The 25,215-nt window shown below is 34.0% G+C and overlaps 1 protein-coding gene across 1 annotated transcript in view; it reads left to right on the forward strand.

The window, feature by feature from the left end:
- Positions 1–6,610: 6,610 nt before the first annotated feature.
- The window catches only part of KLB (klotho beta), a 33,043-nt gene continuing 14,438 nt past the window's right edge, over positions 6,611–25,215 (forward strand). Inside the window, 3 exon segments of the mRNA XM_074276685.1 lie at positions 6,611–6,786; positions 6,789–7,544; positions 24,267–24,774. Of these exon segments, the coding sequence (XP_074132786.1) occupies positions 6,706–6,786; positions 6,789–7,544; positions 24,267–24,774 (1,345 nt within the window). The 5' untranslated portion in view covers positions 6,611–6,705.

Consider the following 25,215-nt stretch of genomic DNA (forward strand, 5'->3'; position numbering starts at 1 on the left):
GTCCTTGAATTTCAGGGTTTACAAATCCAAAATTAGTTTTTATTTCTAATTTAGAAATAGAAGGTTTTGTTTATATAGGTTATATTTATACATATTGACACATAAATATATAGAGATATATTTATAGATTATAAATATTATAATATATATTTATATGTATATATACAATAACAATAGTTATTGTATATTCTATGAAATGTATTATAGATACTTGTATATTATGGTTATATATTATATATTGTTTTTATATATTATACATTATATATCAGAGATATATATTATGATTATACAGTAGCATAACGTGTTATATTTATGTATAGTTATATATCATGTTAATATTTAGATATATATTGTATATAATGCATATATGTATGTATAACAATGTATATTTAATGCATATAGTATGTAGGTATATAATTATATATAGCATTAATAATATGTGTCATATTTACCTATTATAGAAATTGCATATCATATATAACATGTATTATAGACATTTATATATTATAGTTTTGCATTATATATAATAGTATATATTAGCTATATATGTGTGATGGTTAGTAAATATCACATTATGTTATTTATATATCTAATATAGTGATATATGTTATGTTTACATATATTTATTGCATATCATGTATAATATGTTGTAAATATTTGTATATATATTTATATATTTCAAATTTGAACCCTTTGGACAAAACTTTTTAATAATATAAAGAAACTGACAACAAAAGTTTGAGAACCACTGCTATATACAGTGTAAATGAAAATTAATCTCTACAACAAACTTTTTTTTCCCCAAAAAATAATCATATCGACTTTTATGTAAGTTTTCAATTGCTTTTTCATCAAAGTGCTGTTTTCCATAAGAGACAGCACTAAAAAGCATCAAAGTGAATAGAAGTGTACAAAAAAAATTAATTGTAATAGCTTCATCTCGGAGGATTTTGTCATTTTCAAACTTGATACATGATGAGCCACAAGGCTGCAATAGGCAAAAGTATTCCCGTTCTGCTATCTGTAACACTTGCTGTGTGCCAAGCACTATGCTGAGCCCTGGGGATACAACAAAGAAAAGGAACAGCCAGTCTTGGAGGAGTTCAGAATCTAAAGGAGACGACATGTAACTATGTACAAACAAGATAGAGATAAATTGGAGATAATCCCAGAGAGAAAGAATTAGACAAGAAAAGCATCCAGAAAATCTTCCAGGAGGAAGAACTTTAGCTGTTGCAGGTAGTCCTTCCTTTTTAGGGAGGACCACGACCTCACTGGGTGGTTGATGTCTTGACTCCAGCCTGAATTGGGTATAATTAAACACAGTAGTCAGCCTCATTTTCTCTTCCAGAGTCATTGACCCAGTGGCCAGTGGAACAAATCATTCTCATGTGCCTATTCTTCTAGGGGAAATCTCCGTAGCTTGGACTATGTGCTCGATCTTACTGGCTGTGGTTACCTTCAACCTGATTTAGCCCATCTCCAGATTCTTTTACCAGGGTGTGGCCACTGTGCATGCAACAGCTTCTTGGAGCCACAGGTGAGAACTAAATGTCAGGTAGACACCAAAGGTAAATGAGCAGCCCTGAAAAAGCCCTCACACCAGAGATGCTAGTCTTCCTTGAACACCTGTGCACCCCAAGGAAGTTAGTTAGAACTTGAAGGAAATCAAGAAAACTAAAAGGGGAGATGAGGAGAAAGAATATTCTAAGCATGGAGCCAGCTGATGAAAATGCCCAGACACCAGTGCGTTATTGGTGATGCTTAGAATCAATATAATCATTTTGGAAAGCAATTTGGAATTATACAAATAAAATTACTTCCCTACCCTTTGAACCAGAGATTCTATTACCAGACATATACTCTGTCATGGAGTCATGTCCAAGTGTTTAGGGCCCTATTGGGGTTTTCTTGACAAAGTCACTGGATTTGAATAATGTTATATTCCATTGGTTTTGTTCTTTTTCCAAACCTATGACTTCATCACTGTACTGATCTTTCCATGAAGAAATGTCTTCCACCAAATAAAAACCTGCAACTATCCTTAACTTACAGTCTAGGAGAGCCAATTGGGGTGCTGAAAGATTTAGTGCCTTGCCAATGGTAATGAAACAAAGGACAGTGGTTTGCCATTTCTTTCTTCAGTTCATTTTACAGATGAGAAAACTGAGGCAAACAGGGTTAAGTGACTTGCCCAGGGTTGTGCCTGAGATAAGATTTGAAAGATTTGAACTCATGTGAATGAATCTTGTTGCTGTTTTAAAGCAAACATCTTAGGTAATATATTGTAACCAGTTTGTACGCATGTAAGTCAGGATTTTATTGGGGAGACTTTATGTTCTAGGGCTTGATACAATTAGTACGCATTTATCTATAAAAATGAAGATATCGGTGCAGAACTTTGCTTTCCATAGGAAACATAAACAAATTAAAAATAATATAATACTCTATTTCCATAAAATATACAGAGAAAGGGAAAGCATTGACCTTTTGAAATAGTGAAGAACTGTATATCAAATGATTAGAACACAACAGATAAAAATTGAACTCTGATTTCCTTTATGAGTGGTTCTATTAGTGTTTTAGTGGCAAATTAACTGAAATGAGCAGTATAAGTTCTTTGTGTGTAAATGCCTCTGCCTCAGTGAAATTATCTGTATAATAAAGATAAAACTTATCTATAACTATTTGAAGTCCTCTGTCCTTTTAGAATAGGTCACATTTGCAGAATTTAAAAATTCAAAAACCACAAGTAACTAAGAATTTGTATTCATTTTGGAATTTTCATTCTGCAATAATAATTGTAACTTCCTGTCCTCTGGATAAACATTATGATGTCCTGGTTTATCTATTTATTAGAAAATTTTCCTTATAGAAAAGAATTGATTAACCAGCTTGTCCTTTTCTATGTTTGTGGTGACTGCAGATGCAGACCAACAACAGTACCCATATAATCTATTTATACACAAAAAGAATTATTAAGTCACAATCTATCACTATTAGAGTGCATGCATTGTACTTTAGGAAATTAAATACTAAGTATATCATTTATCTTAATGCAGAATTGAAGTCCAAATAATGTTCTTAATATGATTATGTGTGAGTAATCTGGAGATGTATAAACTTGCCTGATAGTTGACTTCTTATATAATGAGAATATGTACTCTATCTCCTTGCAAAGAAAAGATAGAAAATTTTCCCAGATATAACTGATTTTTTACTTGGGAGGGAACAAATGACATGAAAAGGATATGGAGCACTAAGGTTTAATCAAAAGAACTTAATCATGAATAATGATACATTCCATTGGTTTTGTTCTTTGTCTAAACCTATGACTTCCTCAGTCTACTGACATTCCCATGCAAAAATGTCTTTCACCAAATGAAAACCTGCAACTCATCCCTAACTTCGGAGAGCCAATTAGGCCACTGAGACATTTAGTGTCTTGCCAATGATAATGAAATAAAAGACAAAATCAAAGGCAGAACTTGAAGCTTGCTCTGCAATACTGCAAAGCTAGACCTCTATGTACCACACAAGACTGTCTTTCTACACATCTTAATAAATATGTATAACGTCTCTCAAACTAGAGGCCAGGTCCCTAAAGGGCTTAATGGAAAGTTTCTGGGAGTAGACCAACCAGTCTAAACAATTCATTGGAATTGTTTTTTTGTTTTGTTTTTAGCAGTAGGTTACATGAACAAGGTAATCTAACCTATTACAAAGGTAGCAGAAGATTTTCTCCAAGTTTTAAAAATCTGCTTCAGGGTTAAAAAAAAAAATTATAATGGGACTGTGTTAGGACATGAAGAGTTACCAATATTAATGAGAGACATACATTGAAAAGGCTTGAATACTCCTGTTAAAATGTATACAACACTGTGAAGAAAAACAGTGTAGAAAGACTTAAGACTGAGTTCAGTACAGAGACCAACCATGATTCCAGAGGGCTGATGAAGAAGCATGCTACCCATCTCTAGAAAAAGAGTTAATGGAACCAAGCTATAGAATAAAACATACTGTATATATTTACAGATAAAACCAATGTAGGAATGTTTAGCTTGACTATATATGGTTTATCACAATTTTCAAATGGAAGGGTAGGGATTTTCAAGGGAAAGAGCAGGAGCAATAAGCTTGGGCCCCCCCCCCCAAAAAAAAAAAAGAAAAAGAAAAGAGTCACTATCACATTTTTTAAAATATAGAAAAGAGAACAAAAGGAAACACAGACTAGCAAGAAAGCTTTGGAAGTTATATTTTCTTTTTGGATTAGTTTACTATATTATGAGATGAAGAGAAAGCTATAGATACAGTTTAGCTAAATTTTAACAAAGCTTTTGATAAAGTATCTCATGCTATTCTTGTGAAGAAGATAGAGAGGTATGGGTTAAATGATAATGTAATCAGGTGATTTCAAAACTAGTGAATAGCCAGAATCAAGGAATAGTTGTTAAAGGTTCAATTGTCAATGTTGCAGGAGATCTGGAGTTCCCCAGAGATCTCTTGATCTTATGCTACTTGAGATTTTTATCAATGGCTTTTGTAAAGGTATACATGACATATTCATCAAGTTTTCAGATAACTCAAAGATTAGAGAGAAAGCTAATACAAGATATGACAGAATCAGATCCCCAAAGAATTTGGAAACACTAGGACTTTGGAAAGAATCTAAGAAGATGAAATCCAATAGGAATGAATGTAAAATCTTGCACTTGGGTATTAAAAAATCCATTTCACAAAGTAGAAGATGAGAGAGGCTCAATGAATAGAGAAACATTGTGTTAAAAAGTGGTGGGGCTTCCAGGAATTGGGATATGATAGTACCACCATATTTTCCTCTTCTCAGATTTCATCTGGGTTGAGTTCTAAGCATGATGATGTAAGGACAATGATAATCTGGATAATTTCTAAAGAAGGGTAGCCAGAATAATCTAGAATCTTGAATCCATGCTATGTAAGGATCAGTGAAAGAAACCGAGTTGAGGTAGGAAAAGAAAAGATTCAAAAAGAACATTATTTAAGTATTTGAAAGGCTGTCATGTGCAAGAGGAACTAAGATCAGAGGATAAAAGAGAAAACGGGGAATGATGGGTGAAAGTAGCAAAGAGGCAAATCTAGTCTCAATATCTGGAAAAACTTTCTAACAATTAGAACTGGCCAAAAGTGAACTGGATTCCCTGGAGAAGAGGTGGATTACCCTTCCTTGAACATCTTCAAGAAAAGGCTAAAAGACCATTTGTGGAAAATGTTATAGTTGGGATTTCTTTGTGTGTATGAAGTGGGCTACTGAGTTGCTGAGGGGTCTTCCCACTCTCAAAATCTATGATTTTGTCATTCTAAATTGAAGAAAAAAGCAAATTATATGAACATTATACAGATCCTCATGCTCCCATTTATAATTCTTTTTCTCTTCTACTTTGTATATGGAAATGTTCACTTTAGTTGGTGTTTGTTAAATGAAGAATTTTAAAAATCAGTTAAAAATAAAATCACTGTTAAAAATATCAAGAATAAAGTTGACACCTAATTCTGCCACTGACTACCTGTGTGATTCTGGGCAAGTCACCACGTCTCAGGGCCTCCATTCCTTCTTCTATAAAATGAGCAAGCTGGACTAGAATGACCTGCAAGCTTTCTTCGAGTTTTGTAACCATGAGCCTATGACTATAGAAATAATTATCCTTTGGGAATAGCTCTGTTACAAATAATATCTGTTCTATTCATTTTGCACTTGTCATATAGTGCCTTGTATTCTTAGTTATTTTTTCTTTGTGTCTTACCTCACCTATATTGTTCACTTCTAGAAAGCAGAGAATCTTATACTTCTTTAATACATTTTCTTATAGCCAGAAATCTTTGATAAACATTTATTGATTGATTAAGAGCAGAACAGGTGAATTGAAAGTTAATACTAGTTTTACCCTTATTCTACTTTACCCAACTCTCTTAGATAAAGCTTGCTTTCATAAATTATGATAATTATGATAAATTTTGAGGCACATTCATTGGAAGATAATTGTTCTTTTCTTCCTAGTAGCTTCATATTTTTCATGTTTTTAAATATGAAACTAGTAAATAACTTTACATTTTATCCAGATGCTATCTAGATAAATCAATGTGATGGCAATTCCTTGGCAATTATATATTTCCTTTATTTTTTCCACATGAAAACAAATGTTTTAGTGCTGAAATATTATCTCATCACAAATAGATATTGAGAAATTGTGTAGCTTTAGTTTTTTGTTAGAATTTGCTTTTCTTAAGTATTTGTATTTGGTATTAAGATTTTCCTTAAGATGAAATTATAAAACCACTCATCCCAAAAAAACTGTAAAATCGGAATATGTTTGATAAACTTGCTTCAAAACTGGCTAAAACGTTTTTTCAATCATGTCAGTTTGAAAGCTTGAACAGAAAATATCCATGACATTTTCTTATTCATTCTCAATACACTGATTCTCTAACTTCAAATTAAATATATAAAAATCAATGGTAGTATTTTTATATTTACATATTTTAACATTTCCTATTATAATAAAATAATAGCTAGACTTTTTAGTTACTATAAGAAGGTTACTTCTGTCAAATTACATTGCTATATGTAACTCATCCTGGGTCTCACAGTTCAAGCTAATCATTGACAGACCTTTACAATCACAAGCTTTTGCTGAAGCTTTGATAAGACAGTCCAGCAGTTAGCAGCAAATGAAGGCAGACTGTGCAGCAGGATCTCCAGGGAATGAATGGATTTTCTTCAGACACGATGAAAGAAAACTGACTGTAAAAATTCACACTACAAGAAAACAATGTTCATCCACGGACCGAAAGGCTCTGTCATCCTCTGGGCGTTTTTCCTCACAAGAACCATTACTGGATTCCCAGGAGAAGGACAATCTATATGGAAAAAAGATCATACCTTTAATCCTATGAATGAAACTCAGATATTTCTATATGATACTTTCCCAAAAAACTTTTTCTGGGGTGTAGGAACTGGAGCATTTCAAGTGGAAGGAAGTCAGAAAAAAGATGGTAAGGGACCCTCGATATGGGATCACTTCATCAGCACACACCTCAGAGATGTCAACAACACAGATGACTCGAGTGACAGCTATGCTTTTCTGGGGAAAGATTTGTCTGCGCTGGAGTTTTTGGGAGTTTCTTTCTATCAATTTTCGATTTCCTGGCCCAGGCTCTTTCCAGATGGGATAGTAGCAGATGCCAACGAAAAAGGACTTCAATACTATAATACTCTCCTCGACTCTCTTGTCCATAGAAACATTGAGCCTATAGTTACTTTATACCACTGGGACTTGCCTCTAGCACTACAAGAAAAATATGGGGGGTGGAAAAATGAAACCATAATAAAGATTTTCAACGACTATGCGACTTACTGTTTCCAGACATTTGGAAACCGTGTTAAATATTGGATTACAATACACAACCCGTATCTAGTTGCTTGGCACGGCTATGGTACAGGTATGCATGCACCAGGAGAGAAAGGGAACTTAGCAGCTGTTTATGCTGTGGCACACAACCTGATCAAGGTACAGTAGAGCCGGTTTCATGTTAGAGTCTCAGATTTTTTTTAAATGTAATTGTCTAGTGGAACTAGAGAATGAAGCTAGGAAAAGATGAATTTTAAATTTGTTTTTACTGCCTTCATCCTTTGCCATTATTTTTCAGAATTACCTACTGTCTATTTCTGGTCTTTTTCAATGGTGGTTTGTCTTAAATTCAATTTCTTAATCCTAATGTTAGTTTCCTAAAATATATTATTTCGAGTTATGCTTTTTAAAAGACTCTATCCATAGCTCCATATGATATTAGTACAAATGTCTGTTTTCATCTGCAGGATCACTGCAAAGGTTATACAAGTTCTGTTCCTAAAGAGAAAAGAATCCTTCTTGTCAGAGATCCAACCAACCACTTCAGAATTCTGTTAGAATAAAAATGCTTAAAAATCTGCAGTTTATGGTTTCTAGTTTATGATTAGGGATGCTTAATTGCAAACGTGTAAAATTCCATATGCAGACTTTGAAACTATATTATTTCTAATTTGCCTTGCTTTTTTTTAAATAGTAGAAAAAATATGACTTCCATTTAATCCAAGTGTTCAAGTTGAAGTTAGTAAGGTAAAAATTGTGAAGTATATGAGGAAAGGCTTTATTGGAGTATTATTATCTTAAAGCAGTGAAAATATCAAAAGTCACATCTTTTAAAAGACATTTAAATTATTAGAATTCTAATGAGAAAATATGAACAAAAATAGGAATGTAGATAATATTTCTATAAAATAATTATATAATTAGATATAAAAAGTTTGTATAAGTGCACTTTCAAAAAAGGTTCCACAATTTCCAATGGCAAAAAGAAAATCCAAAATTTAATTTCATATTTAATCTATCAATGGCTAGGAAAAAAAGGTTTAAAGTTTTGCATCAGATCTGGAACATTTTGATAATGGGGTTAAAAAAGGATTAATAATAAAGTGATACAATCTAGTAAAAGATGTAATTAAAATTCTGTTATAATAATTAAACATTTATTGCCTATTATATAAACTAAAAATGTTTTAAGAACAGTAAAATTGCATTCCCTTTATAAGTTTTCAACATATAGATCTGTCTGGTAACTCTAGTTATGTTTTCTGTATGTTACTTAATTATAACATAATTAATACAAAATTATTACATAAAAGTATCCATGCACACACTTTCCAGCCACACCCACCTACTTAGATAGTAGATTATGTTAGGATTTCAGCCACCATCTCATAGGTAGTATCAGCTTTGCATAAAAAAGGATTGTTATATACCTTTCCATTTCATATACTTAGAGTATAAATAAATATGTTAAGATTTAACAAAATTAAATTTTAACAGAAAAAAACTAACCCATTCATATCTAAGTGTAGACATTTATATAATAAAAAATATATTCTAAATTAATTAAGATTTCTATTTCCTTGAAAGCTTTTTAACAGTTTAAAATTCAAGGATTTATTTTAATAACAACTATGCCTTCTATATTATTACTTTTATCTTTTTAAAAATCCCACATAATAAACTTAATTGACTGCAATTTAAAGATTATGAATTATAATTTCTGGGCTAATAAAAACTGTATCATGAAACATGCTACTTAGTGATAGACTACACCAAAGAAGAATGGAAAGAAAGCTTAATGGTTTCATAAACTGAAATGCCAAGGAGACTTGAAACTTAAGCCTCCAGGTTGTCCCAATTCCCCTTCCTCTTAGGGAAGTCCCTTTATGACTTATTATAGGATAAGTGATTTTTAACAGAAAAAAAAATTCTAATTCCACATGGTGAAATGAGAAATCTCCTCCTTAGTGCTTCATCTTGTGGCCTGGGTTATCCCTTGGTACTGATCATTTGTAGTTAATATTTTAAGATTTCCAGGCTCTATAAGCTCATCAGATTCATACTTTGATAATGATGGTGCTGTGATTTTTATCAATGTGTGTATCTCCTCCAATAATACATACTGAATTCCAACCACATCTTGTCTTCTTATGTGACTCCCTGTAAATTCTCCACTGGGATTCACCCTTTTAATATCTTTTGATATTATATGGAAGTCATTTGTTCAATTATTTCTCAGTTGATGGGTATCTTCTTAATTTCCACTTCTCTATTACCTCAAAAAATTACCATAATATTTTTGTGCATATGAATGTTTTTCTTGTCACCCCAGCCCCCTTTCAGCTTCCTTTTATATGTTGTTTTCCTCCATTAAAATGTAAACTCCTTGAGGTCAAGGACTCTTTCTGCTTGTATTTGTCCAGAGCTTAGTACCATACCTGCCACAGAGTAAGCACTAATAACTGCTTGTTGGCTGACAGAATATGACCTGGGAAGGATACTGAAAATCCACTGCGTATTTTCTTCTCCTTTCCTCTTTGGTGCCAATGAAAAACCCAGTCTTTGTTTCTGGTAAACCAAAGGGAAAGATGCCTGTCACCAGCTCCAGGAAATCAAGGGGACCCTACTGGCAACAGAGATAGAGGGGTCACCACCCCTACAGTTCAAGGTATAAGGACTTCAAGATCAATTAAAGAGATGGCATTCGAATTCAGCAAAGAGTGATCTTCACCTTCCCTACTGGGATAGTTTCTTAACATAGCCCTAATCCAGTCCTGGTCCTAAGGACACAGGATAGGTTAAAGTGGTTGTGTAACTAACTGACTTGATTAGACAGATCTAAATCCACCACCACACCTTCAAGGGAATTCTCTAAATTACTGTTTACCCAGAGCTGGTCTGTATCTCCTAATCCCAGAATTAGTTACCATGTAATGAAGTCACATTTCAGAAATCAAAAACACTACTAACAAAAATCCTACCAAAGTATGCCTCGTTTGGAGACAGATTTAGAATAAGTAAAGCAAACTTGAGGTACAATTTGTTGTGTGTGAAGAATTTTTTTCTCCTGGGGAAAGTGGAAATTTATGAACTATAATTCTTGGACTGCTATAGATTAGCTTGGTTATTAAACAAAATCGGTTGGCTATTTTAACTTCATTAGAGTCAGTATACTCTTACTGAAGCTCTGCAGACTCATTTGCCAAAGTTTAGACGCTTGGCCAATTCTCTTTAAAAATCACAAAATCATCTAATTTCAGGGTATTCTGCCATGCATTTTTCCTAAAAAATGTGGTTTAGGAATGACATTCTAAAACTGGTTTCTCAGAATATCAAATTTCAATTTCCAACTTTCCTTTTCATTGCATTATTGTTAATTCCTCTAAGCTTATAAATATTTTTGATGGGTCAGTGATTTTCTACTATGATCCTAATTTATTTACAGACCTCCTCATTTAAGAAGCCTACATTGTAGAATTAGCCAGAGAAGCTACTGTATACACTAGAGCCTTTAGTGAAAATACTTTGCATTTATTTCGAGGAGGAAATTTTCCTCCATTTTTGGCTTTGCCCTGGCTAGTTTGCTAATAGTTTAATCATAAAGTCCACTTCATAAATTATAAAGCTTTGTCACCAAATAGGTCATCTCTGTTTACATTTTCTTTTTTTTAATAGTATTTTATTTTTCCAAATATGTCAGTATAGTTTTTAACATTCATTTTTGTAAAACTGTATTCTAACTTTTTCTCCCTCCTTCCCTTACCTCCCCCCTCCTTAAGCCTGTCTACATTTTCTTTAGTCTATGGGTGGACTTTATTCCTTTTGCCTCATCCCCAACTAGATTGTAAGTTCTTTGAGGGATTATGTCAATACTTATCGGGCTAGCCCAATAAACAATAAATACTTGGATTGAATCGCATATACATCAACACACATTGTTATATTGTACTTGTTATAAACTTTTTTTTCAAAATGTAAAAAACAAATCACAGTCACTACTTTCTATTAATAATTTTATTATTAAGATAAATATTTTCATACTGTATCTATCCTAAAACTATAGTAATATTATTAAAAATAGGGTGTAAGAACCTCAAGAGAAAAACCCTAACAATTGTGAAGTTACTACCAGTATGATTTATGCTTAAGCCTTCTTTGCTACCACATCATAACATTGCCGGTGTTTCAGAAATACATTAAGATATATAGGCCGGTATAGGCTTTCCTTTTAGCCATTGGAAATAAAGTGAAGTAATATGTTATATTAGTCATCAATAAGCAGTCAAAGAGCAAGGAGGCTTTTACGAGAAGCAGGGTAGAAATATGTTGGGTCTTAGAGTGAGAAGTTTGAATTTATGAACTGAGAGATTCACTTCATCTCCTTCTGAGGAGAATCACTCAAGTTCTCTGATATAAAATAAGCATAGTAATATATATATGTGTAAACTTATTGCATCATTTTGCCAATAAGAGAACAAATATCATTAGTATTATAATAACATTAGTAGTATAAAAACAGTTGTTTTATTGCTACAAAATAAAGCTGATTTGGACAACTATCCACACATCAGAAATAATTGCAACCTAATGTCAGTGAGAACCTGAAAGGAATAAAAACATTCACATTGTACCCTAGCACTTTCTAACATTCATAATAAGAGATTAATAATTTAAAATGAATCTATAGGTTCATTCTTCAGTCAGCTCCTGGTTACAAAGAAAAAAATCCTACAATTGTCATATTAATTTTTAAAAATTTAAATAGCACAAGGAAATGAGGCCATAAAATAATACTGATAGCTAACTTTTGTGTAGCACTTACTATGTGCCTCACACTGTGTTAGGTCAGAGCTTGGATTTTAACTCTGGTCTTACTGACTTCAAGCTCTGAGTTCTGTCTACCTTGCTACCAACTGCCTGAATCCACTCTGGATATGTTACTGGATTATTAGTTTAATGGACTGTGTACAAAAATGTTTAGCTAAACAATAAATAGGTAGGTGGATGGCCAGATAGAAAGCCAAGCCTAGAAGCACAAAGACCTCAGGACGAATATAGCCTCACACATTCATTAATGGGCAAGTCACTAAATCTCCTTCTACCTCAATTTCCTCATATGTAAAATAGAGATGATGATATCTCTGCAGTGTTGTTGTAAGGATCAAACGAAATAATAATTGTAGCAGTTTTACCAATTCTAGAATGGGAATAATGGCATCTACTTCCCAGTGTAGTTTTGATGATCAATTGTGATGATATTCCAATGCCTGACACATAGTAGGAATCCAATAAATATAAATACTTGTTTCCTTCCTTTTTTCCTGTCATTGAGGAACAGTTCCCAACAAATTATATAATAAAAAGGGAACTTCTTATTTTCTACACTACCCCCCAAAAAAAAATTGACAAGAACTGAGAGAAACTTGTCTCCTGCTGAATCTGCTACTAAATTAATGTAAAATTAAAAGTATTCAGACAATTATTCCAAATAGTTAAAAAATGCTTACTGTGATATTAAACAAAAGGAAATGTTTGGCAACTGGATCACAGTCATCAAGACTGATCATATTCAAAAGAGTTTTTCTTCTAGATGCTAAATTTAAAGGCTATTTCCAGCACTCACAGTCCTTTAGCAGAACCAGGAATATTTAGTTAAAACAAATGTCCACTAAGTGATGGGCCTGAAGGAAACATCTATCATCTCCCTTATGTGGTAGTATCTTTAGCCAGGGCTGATAGATAGGTGGCATTCAGGCCACTTGTTCGGAGAAAAGTATGTAGCTTTTGGCTCAGGGCACAAAATTTCCTAATTATGGCTTTTAATTATTTGATAAAAACTTAAAGTTCTCATAAATGTGATGCAAAATGATGTATGCGGACCCAAGGTCTTTGGCAATATACTGGTTTTATATCAATTAGTTGATTAAAGTATTATACTGATTTGTTACCCTTTAGGTTTTTGTTTGGTTTTGGTTTTGTTTGGGGGGGATTTTTTTTTTTGCAGTACCATATTTACTTCACAGTACATTTAGAACTAGAAATTTAGAGAATCTCAGAATTAGATGGACTTAGAAGTCATGTAATCCAACCTGCAGCTGAACAGAAATGCCCTCTGTGATAGAGCCAGTGTAGTGGTCTAATGTCTCCTTGAAGGCTTTCAGTAAGGGAAATTCCCCCCTTCTTGAGGCAGCCATCTACCACTTTTGAATAATGTTAGTTATAATTATTAGGAAATTTTCCTTTAAGCAATCTGAAACCTGCCTCCATATTACTTGGGCAGATTTTCTCTAATTCTGTCCCCCTTTTATCTTGCATGTCTCCTGTGTATGACTATTGTTTCTCTCACCTTTTTTTTTTTTAATTTTAGTAGTTTTTTGGTGCAGAATTTGATTGTCTCTCCACAAATAGACAATGGTATAGATGTTTTATGTTTATTTTCTCTGTGTTATACCTGGGATTCTCTGCAATCTCTATCTTCGTAGATATATGTGATAATTTTCTCCCTACTCTTCACTTTAAGTTTAAAAGCTTTTCAATCATTCCTCATAAGATTTAAAAGCCTCCAGGGAAAAGAGAGACTTTACAGATATATCACCAAGAAATAATGACCAATGGGTTAAAAACCAGTATTATAGCATGCCTTTCATAAATATTTATTGAATGAATGAACTAATGAACAACCACAGGCTTATTAGTCAAATGTGCATAAATGGACTTAAATTTTGCTGTGTGGATAAAAGGTCCCAAAGGTAGCTTCAATCATCAGAATTCCACATTTAGTTATTTACATTTTAGGCAGGAAATTAATAGGCTACAGTTGGACTACAAAAAAGTGTTATAAATCCTTTAGCAGAGCAACATTTACTCTTTCCAACTATCCATTAAGTAGAAAAAATTGTAGTTAGATGAATGATTAACAAAAGTTTAAATAAATGTAATTATAAATATGCTGTGAATGATATTGCTGTCCTATTTAAACAGCTTGATTCAATATGAACATTCTCATAAGTGTTCATAAAAAATCGAGCTCAACTGGATCAGAAAATATCATGAATAAATAAGGAAAAATGTGCCAGCTATTAAAGGGGCTTATATAGTAACATGTTGAACTGTTGAAAAATAGTACGTTAATATCTGTGTGATAATTCTTTTAATTAAATATTTGTTAAAAAAAAAAAAAAGAACTTAGCAAGAAATCTCAGTTTTAGAAAATGATCTATTTCTAAAGAAAAATATGCAATCAGAACTATTGAATATTAACAAAGTTTCATGTTTAGACTACTAGTAGAAAAACAATGGGATGCTCAAACTGTAAATCATAGAGCTAGAAAGGATTGCAGAAGCCGTCTCAGATATTTTATGGAGAAACTGAGGTCCAGAGAGATTGTATGCTATAGAACTTACCCTAAGCTACACAAGTAATAACTGATAGAGCTAAGATTTAAACCTAAAATCACTCACTCCAAATCCAGCACTCATCCCATAGTTACATATTCCTGCGAGTAGAGAATTTTAGAAAAAAGTATCCATTATGGAATTCCCCAAATTAAGGAGATTAATCAGATCGAGTAATATGATTTGAGTCAGTTATTTAAAAACATTGAACTCTAAACTCAATATTTGAGTGCACTCTATTGTTTTGGTATTTCATACAGCAAATCTATAGCTGGAGAGGCATCATGGCAAATTTGTTAGAAAGCTTTCCTTAGTATCAGGGACATCTGATAAAATAATAAAATGTTTAACAACCATCTTTTTGTAACCAGGACACATTTGTAAATTTAATCTGCATTAAATTTATATTTTGTGCATCACTTTCTTAAGTCTAGAAAATTAAGAAAACAATAAATCAAGCTCTGATGTGCAGGTCTGCTGTACATTTGTATTTGCCAGGGTCTGAGCCTCACAATAAAAATTTAACAACAGGCTCTTGAGAACCTGTCTCCAAAAAAAAAAAAAAAAAAAAAAAAAAACCTTAAAAAAATTTTTAATTAAAAAAAAAAAAAAGCTTCCATATAGACCAGTGTCAAGTTCTGCACTCTCTTAGCCCACCAGAAAGCTCTCAAACCCTGTAAGTCATAGAACAGTTGCTGGGCTGCAATAGGAAAAATTGGAAGTATCGCCTACCAGTGAAATCATAGCACAGACTATGACAGTTTTAACCAAAAAGTTAGAAGTTTATTGCTTATTTCTTTTTTCATTTTATTGAATGCTATTTTTATGCTTTTATCATCAAGTCCCTTAGCTTCCTGTTTGCGATGCCAATGTGACCTTTTATGGAGTGACAAAAAAATGATTTACCAGATTAAGATGACTAATTGGACTTTGATTTCCATCTTTCCTTGGTCTTTCTCTGAAAGGTGTGAAACTTTGGGAGGAAAGAACAAATGAAAATAGGAGATTAAGGCAATTAAACTCACAGGCAGAAAGCTTAGATTTCATTTGGTTTTAGTACAAAAAAACCCCCAAAAAACAAACCCTCGTGCTTCGATTATTCAAATAAAATAGCTAGCAATAAGAAAGAGAAAATAAGGGGATTGAAAGGAACTTAGATAAATATAGAGTAATTACTTTACTTTATTCATTACTGGTCTATATGTTTCCTTTGGAAAGCAGCAGAACTGAAAGTTGTTATCGCTACTTAGTTGTTTTTGACTCATGTTTGACTCTGTGGTCCATGTGGAAAACCCCACATGGGTTGTCGGTAAAAGAAAATGTTGGAGTAATTGGCCATTTTCTTCTCTAGCTCATTTTACATATGAGGAAACTGAAGCGCACAGAGATATGTAACTTGCCCAGGGTCACCCCCCTAGTAAGTATCTGAGACCAGATTTAAATTCAGGAAGATGATTCCAGGCCTGGCACTCTACTGTGCCACAGAGCTGTCCAGAACTGAAAGTACCATCGATAAATTCTCTCTTTTAAGAGAATGCTAAACTGGAACCCCATCTGTTGGAGGAGTGGGGATAGTGGAGAAGGCATAATACCACTGTGTATATCAAATGTTAAAATCAACATCATAACTCTCGGGCAGCTGGGTGGTGCAGGAGGACCTGAGTTCAAATCTGATCTCAGATACTTAACACTTCCCATCTGTGTGACACTGGGCAAGTCACTTAACCCCAACTGCCTCAGGAAAAAAAAAAAAAATCATAACTCTCAGTGGTTTTCTAAGTGAGCTGTCGTCCAAATTGAAATCCAGCTTTGTCATTCTATTGAACTTTGTCATTCTATTGATAGTGAGATATAGCACTAGTGGTTTCAGATGTTCTCTGGTTCAGGAGAGTTCCCCAAACAAGACTTTAACAACCGGGCTACTTAGTCTTGCCAACTTGGGAGTCTTTCCTGGGAGTCTCCTGGAGTCTTTCCAAAAAGCTTCTGATTGCCAGATGGCCACTCCTGGAGACTAAGCCTCTGGCTGGGTGGGTAATGCCAGTTATCAGAAGCGTAGCCGAATCACCTACTGAGCAGTTCAGTTCTCTGTTAAAAATCAAGTAAGGACAGAAATAAAATACTCTCTTAAATTTAAAAAAGAGACTAAAAGAGACAAAGGAACTGCCTGCAAGAGAAAATTTAGAACTGGCAAGGAGCAGAGGATATGTGAAATCTCTCCCAACTCTGAAATTCTAGGATTCTTTCAATATAGAACTGGCTGACAGTTTTATGTTTATGATTTATTTGTTTTTATTTTTTATTTTTGCTGCCATGAGAAGCTTCATTTAGGTCACCCATCTACATCAACTTGACCTGATTAAAGCTCTAGTCTTGTGACCACCAAGTTCATCACTAATATAATACAAATAAAGAACTTAAAACCTCATACAAAGTTGGCAAGTAAATGCCCCCTAGGCAAGGGAGAACTTCAGTAAAGCATCAATTAGCTAATATTGATTTTTTACTCTGTCTCCTAATATGTGAGAAAACCAACAGATGCTTCACTTAATTAAATTATGGATTCTCTCTTCCCTTTTTTCCTGTTTGTTATCATAATTAATTTTTGACTCAGTCATTTGATCAATTCAGTCCTCTTAAAGCTGATATTTGAATTCTATAATGACTACACTTTCAGATAACAAGACAGGACAATCATTTCAAAAGCAATAAATGTGTTAGGACTTAATTTTCCATGAGATTGCAGGGGAAATCTTTAAAATAAAATAAGGATAGTCAATATATTTCAAAACATAACTTGAAAATATATTTATAGGAAAATGACGAATAAGATGATTGAATAGGCTCAAGCACTGGAAAGATATATAAAACAAAACTAAAAATTATGACAGAATCAATAAATAGAAAACATGAATTTAAAAGATTCAAAATAAAAGTATTGAGATACAGGGATATTTTCTAAAGGATTTTTTAACATTTACATTTTGACTATTCTGAGAATAGAGCCATGACAAGGGGTATGGGACATTAAATCAACTGATGCTCTTCCTCCATCCTTTGTAGCCTTTCCACACCCTGAACTTCAAGTGTTGCTCTATTCCTTCAAATGCCTCAGGCTTTCACTCAATTGCTATTACTCCTTTCTCCTGTCTCCCTGAAACCAGGCTGCTAACCTGCTATATTTTCTTGCTATACTGAGGGAGATAATCACAAAAAAACCCCTCTGCCATTGTCATGCTTGTTTTCTCAGCTCTTCCTCCTTGGAGGAATTAGGAATCAGAGGATTCTGGGTTTAATGAAGGGGTAAGGAGTTGAGGCAATAGGTTGAAAAAAGGTGAATGAATATGACTATCATCAGTAGTGTCCCAGAGCCAACTCTCAGTTAATTGGGAGAGCCAATTGTTAATTTTGAAAATGAACATTTATATCTCAGAAATCTGCGAGCTATAAAGGACTTGGCTTATTGGTTATAAGTTTATTTTATTTTTTATTGTCTAGATTTAAGAAAGTATTCATAATACGAATTAAGTTTAAAAGGGTATGTATGATTTTGATAACTGAAAATTGCCAATTGTTTTGCAGTACTTTATCATATTGAGAATGTTATCTTTCTTGGGCTTTGAGTTAGCCACTGAATGAATACATTAGACACATTTGGGTTTTAGTTGGGATTTTATATAGCTTACATTTTAATTGTCTGGTTCTCTGCTGTTTCTATTAATCCATAGCATTATTTTTACAATGTTATAGTACCAATGTACTAAAAAAAAAAAAGTATATGTATGCATATTTTCCCCTAGATAGCCCAGTTGATAAACATTTTCTAGAACACCCCTATCTTGTTCTATAAGCACTGGTGAGCTCAGCAGCAGTGTAATGAAAGGCACAGGGAATGAAGCCATCATCAGATTGGAGGACAGTGACTATAAGCCACTAAAAACAATAACAATAATCGTAATTAAAATAACAATTGGCATGTACATAATGCTTTGAAGATGGCAAAATGCTTTAAATCCACTAATTCACTGGAGCCTTATGGCATCCCTAGGAGTCTTTGAGAGAAGAGTAATGGGAAGCTATGAATTAGAATTAAACAGAATGAAAAGACATGTGTGAGTTAGGAACTATACTCATGGAAGGTGTAGCCACTTTGAGATAATGAGTCCACTAAAACAATAAATATCTCATATTGTTTCATCCCGTTTCAGGGACCCTTCAGCTAGGGCCGAGAAGTATTTCCTAATACATTCCATCCACCATGAATAAACCGAATTGATCTGATCCTTCATAATTATTTGCAGGTTGCTTCCTTGAGAGGGGTGACTGTCTTGTACCTTTCTTTATCACCCATCACTTAACACAGGACCTGGCACACAGTAGGCACTTAATAAATGTTGACTGATTGATTACCCACTCTTCAGTACAAATGCACCTCCTTCCTAGTGACTCACATGAAAACCACTTATTAGTTTTCCTTCCTTCAACAGCTGCCTTAGGTGTTCCCAAGGTCTGCCATTGCAATGGGCCTTCTAACCAAGGACCAGGGCCTTTTTCTGAGGCAGGTCTCTTTTTTCCCCTCCTCCTGTCAATTTTTGCCTCACTTGTCATGATTGCTAGTTACAGCTGTTGCTGAGAAAAGAGAATTTCAAGGTCATGTCAACATTTAAGGCAACAGTATTCACATAATCTTTTTGGGCTTAGCATCTAATAGTAACTGCTCCAGGATAGCTTTTGATCCACCATTAGCAATTGTAATTAATGTGAGTCTGGATTTTAGGTTCAGAAATGCTAAACCAGTGAGAGGGTGAGAGATGGTGGAAGAAATCAAAAGAAAATGAAGCAATTTCAGTAAAGAAAGATATACAACTCTATCAACTGAATTTTTTTTAAAGCAGTGAATCAAGAAAATAAATTAATAAAAATTAAAAAATTAAAAGCAATGAATCAAAAGCCCCCCCCCCCAAAAAAAATAAATAAATAAATGATGACTCCAAAGTTGTCCACCTATAAACCTCAATTAGGTAAAGATGAAGAAAAAGTTGCTAATTTTTCGTGATCATTTTAATCCTACCACCATTTTGTCAAAGTAAATGAAATTGCTTTGACTTCCTCCTTTGGCAACAATTAATTTCACTTTGTAACTGATTTTGCTGGCCATTGATTCCAAATATAATTTATCATATTGGAAATTCATCAAAAGTGTTTCACAAGAATGAATTAGCATGCATTTACTAAAGCATCTGGCATCATGAAAAATCAATAAGGAGAAATGATCAACAGAGTGTGCAAAACCCAATATGGAGCTGGAAGGCAGCCCGTCATAGAAGCCCGACATGTCAGATGTTGTGTATGTATCCAGTTGTCTGTACTCAGACTTGGCTGCCCTGGAGATGTTCTGAGAGACGGGCTTAAAAATGGGTTCACAAATGACTTGAACTATGTTGTTAATAGAAATATGTAAGTAAGAAAGGCAGAGCAGGATGTAGTTGGTTCATGTATTTTTTACTCTGTCTCCTAATATGTGTTTTGTAAAAATGTATTCACACAAAGATCAGAAGAGAAGGTGAAATGATGTAAATAGTTTAATTACATTAAGTTCTTAATTTTTTTCCCTAAAAAGTTGCTTAAGCTCATTAAAAAAAAAAAAAAAAAAAAAAAAAGATTTAGAAGTACAGTAAAGAGAAAAACAGTTCTCGTGACATTGGCTTTGTTTTCTAGGCATTATATCTGCTCTTTTAGTGCCAGAGGAACGAAGTGATATAAAAGTAACTCACTCTCCTGTATGAATTTATCTGTACACTCACTCACTCATTCACTTAACAAATCAATCAGTCAATTAATCAACACATTAAGCCCACACATCTGGGAAAGTCACTTAATCTCTTAGTACTCTCTAGGCAACCAAGACTGAATTGCAGAGAAAGTGTTGATCTGGTTTAGTGAGGGGAGTTTCCTCACCAGAAAGTCCCCTATACCTATGAAATCACAGATCCCACTCCTTTCCCTACCCTTTGCCATCTACTGCAGTGTGCTAGATGCTATGGGGAAAATAAGGCAGAGTCCTGGCTGGCCCTCACTGGAATTGACATTCAAGTGCAGAACCAAACAACTCCAAAAGCAAGTCAAATGTTAATTATTACACTTTAAATGCAATTATTTTTAAGGAAATATTGAATATGAGCAAAATAATTAGACTTAGAGACTCGACTTTTGACTAATGAATGGGGGCACTTTTAAATGTTTTAACATTTGAGTTCATAGATCATAAATTAAAAGCTGCAAGATACAATAGAGTTCTAACCTTCTTATTTTATAAAAGAAGAACCTGAGTTTTAAGGAGGTAAAGTGATTTACCCAAGATTCCTCAGGTATTAAGATGGTTAAACTGAGAGCTCAATAAATATGCCCAAGTCAGATTTATATGTGTTCCTCAGTGTTAAACTCATCCCTTACACAGCTCTTTCTTTTCAATCAATTGTTCTGATTTCTTCCTGATATCCATCCCTTTCTCCACTTCTGATTTTAAAATCAGGTGAGCTACTTGATCTCATCTCTCCTAAGACTCATCATGAAACAAACAGCAACATCAAAGGGAACTGCCATACTGATATAGGAAAGAACAGGATGAGAAATTAACTCAGTCTCTCTCTGATGCCATAGCACCTAACAGCCAGCTGAAAGAAAAAGCCTGCTAACTTCCCCTTTAAGCTACTGAATCCAAGGAACAAAGGTTGAAGCTAACTTAAATCAATCATTCCAAAGGTGGATGGCCTTGTACAAGAGAAATGGTAACCTTGGGGGGGAAAAAATCATAAAAAAACCTGTTGTGTAATGCTCATGGTACAAAATTACAGAAGTAATTTTTTTTTCCCTGTAGACCACCTGATGAGCTACAGATTAGAAGCAGCAAATGGGTTTTACTATAAATATCAAACTCACTATCTCTAAGCAATACTTTCACCTCGATATTTGGCAAATACTATAAACTTCTAACTACCAGGGTGCTTCCAAACCCATCCCCCTTCTTTGCATGTGAATAGAGAAGCTCTCTCCAATCCAAAGTAAAGATGACCTTAGATACAGTGATAGCCTCTTCAAATAACAAAAAAAAAAAAAAAAAAGGTGAAAGAAACTCCAAAGTACATCAAGGTCACCCAGTGAAGTGAACCGTATATACAGTGTAGATAATTTTCTTAGAAAGCTCATTGGAGAAGCCCTATGGGAGCCAATGCTTGCTGGGTTTCCATCTTATGGTTTCTGAGAGAACCAAGGTTTTTACCATTGCTTCTGCTTGGATGTCAACTTTTACATATCCTAGCGAAGGAAACATCATTAGCTAACACGGGATTCATGTCAAAAGTCTAGTAGGAATGGGTGATGAATTTGCTTTGTGTCTCACATTTGTGTGGGATGGAATATTTTCAAGATTTTCAACAATGGGGCTAGGGGTTAGAGTCTGGATCTAGTAGCACAGGAAAGCCACAAGCTTACAAAACAAGAAACTTTCAAGAAGCCTTGCAGTGGTCAAGCTAGTTCTATCACAGCTTCATTTTAAAAATATGGATGCTATTTGGATTTCAGCCTGAAAACTCTGTTTGCCTTGTAAGCTTAGCAGTTTGGAAGGAAGCCCTGATGAGACTAAATCTCATTGTTCAGGTATCTTTACTATGGCTAAAACAGCCACAAATTCTTAAGTCTGCTGAGGACAAATACTGATTATAAATAAAGACAGAGAATTTCTTGAATTCTTACTAAAAAGCCTGAATATCAGTAGTGATTCCAAACATAGAATAGGGAAACCTCCATTAAGATCATCAATTCTACTTCTCAGGAGGCTTTGTCTCTCTCTGGCTTGTGTGTGTGTGTGTGTGTGTGTGTGTGTGTGTGTGTGTGTGTGTGTGTGTGCTTAGATACAGATATATAGAGATAATTTCCCAATATTAAATGTTGAGCTTCAGAACCAATCAGAACTGGTCCTAGAACCTTCAGAATCTCACACTAGAAGTTTAACACGAAATAACAACAACAATAATATACTACTTATGTATACAGCTTTAAAGCAGTATGTGAATTCTCAGATTCTGTATAGTGGAACATGGCAAGCTGTTTCCCTCATAAAGTCCATCATGCTAACTTTAGTCAATGATTCCTTCCCTCCTTCACTGCCCAAATCTCCATTTATTATCTGTGCCATACATTTGGCATCTTCTTGTTTTGTTTTGCATTTCAATGCTTTCATATAGGAAGTTTCATTTAATTGATCAAATATTGGAATTACACTTGGGAAGCCTGGGGTTCAAATTCTGTGTCAGACATTATGTAAATCTACACAAGACATTTAATTTCTCTGGATCTCAGTTTCCTCATTTGTAAAATGAGGAGTTAGATTTGATGAGACATTTCTAGCTCTAAAGAGATGAAACTCTCTTAACATCAGTTTCCTTATATATAAAATAGGGAATAATAGCGCCTACTTCATAGAGTAACTGAAAGGATCAAATAAGATAATACAGGTAAAGCACTTTGCAAATATTAAAACTATTATACATATAAATTATTATCATATTATTCCCTAATTTGTTTAGTGAATTTGCATATTATCTTCCCAACAATATTTTAAAATCTCTAATGTCAAAGAAAACCATTTTAGCCAATTCAAATAAAAAAAAAGAGAAACTCAGTCATACCTAAAAGTCCCGTTGCCTACATATTGACTTAGAAAAATGCATAGTAACATTATCTATATTCTATTGTATTTTTGTTTACTTCTTTGAATATTTCCCAATTACATTTTCATTTTATTCCAATCCCACTGAGTGTTTGATATGTTTGCTATAAATGACTCACATTGTCTAGTATTATTACAGGAGGGGTTCAATGAATAATACTCTTTGAATGATTAAAGAAAGAGTGGAAGGAAATAGTCATTTATTAAGCATCTACTATGTGCTAAGCTTTTACAAATGCTATTTCTTTATTGTATTTCCTAACAGAAGCGGTTAGATGGCACCATAGTGCACAGAAAGCTGGGCCTGAAATCAGGAAGACCTGAATTCAAATTCTAATACTAGCTATGTGACTCTGGATAAGTCATTTTACCTGTATTTCCCTCAGTTTCTGACACAGTATAATGAGAATAATAATAGCATCGGACAGGATAGTTGTGAAGAATAAATGAGATCATGTAGGTAAAGTGTTTAGCACAGTAGTTGGCACACAGTAGGTACTTAATAATTGATTTGATTGTGGCTTGGCAAGAATATCCCTGTGTAACTCTTTCATTAAATAAGATTTACCTTCACTCTTCTGGTTTCAAGGGGGGGGGGGGGGCAGAAGTTGCCATATAGCAAGATTGTGCCTGTGCAGGATTCCCCACGAAAATTCCCTCCCCTTTCCATGTCACTAATACAGCCAATGAAGGGATATTCCATAAACAAATTTATTGATGTAGTGCTACAATAAGTTCTAATAATACTTTCTTCTTATCAGGCTCACGCCAAAGTCTGGCATAACTACAATACAAACTTTCGGCCACATCAGAAAGGTTTGTTATCGATCACCTTGGGATCCCACTGGATTGTACCAAACAAATCAGAAAACAATCTGGATGTCCTTAAGTGCCAACAATCCATGACTTCTGTGATGGGATGGTTTGCCAATCCCATCCATGGGGATGGAGACTATCCAAAAATCATGAAGAAATTACTTCCTCTTCTCCCTCAGTTCTCTGAAGCTGAGAAAACTCAAGTGAGGGGTACAGCTGATTTCTTTGCCTTTTCCTTTGGACCCAATAATTTCAAACCTCCAAGTACCATGTCAAAAATGGGGCAAAATGTATCGCTCAATTTAAGAGAAGTACTAAAGTGGATTAAACTGGAATACAACAACCCAGAGATCCTCATAACTGAGAATGGCTGGTTCACAGACAATCACGTGAAAACAGAAGACACAACAGCAATCTACATGATGAAGAATTTCCTTAATAAGGTTCTTCAAGGTAGGTTGAACATCAGCTCCAAATTTCTTTCATATTAACATCATGGATACTTAAAGAATCTGAGGGTTGGGATAATTTTTTTCCCAAAGTGACGTAAGTTAGATATTGAGTTGATTTTGATATACTATGAAAAAGATAGAAATTTCTTTATAATGTGAACAAAACATTTCTTTCCATATCATATCCATATATCTATCCCTATTCTAGAACCTGCATATATACATAGCAAATATTAACAAGTATTTGCTGAGTTGAGTTGATACTAGAAAAACATCCAAGAAAGCAGGATGTTACTATTTCTTGTTTCATTATCACAAATTAATAAAATATATTTGAAAAACGGGCAGCATGCCATAGTGGATCAGAAAACCTGAGTTAGAATCTTCGTCCCTTCACTTATTGGCTATGTGACTCCTGAGCAAGTTATTTGATCTCGGTATC

This window comes from Sminthopsis crassicaudata, chromosome 6 (genome assembly GCF_048593235.1).
Source record: "Sminthopsis crassicaudata isolate SCR6 chromosome 6, ASM4859323v1, whole genome shotgun sequence".
Classification (NCBI taxonomy): domain Eukaryota; kingdom Metazoa; phylum Chordata; class Mammalia; order Dasyuromorphia; family Dasyuridae; genus Sminthopsis; species Sminthopsis crassicaudata.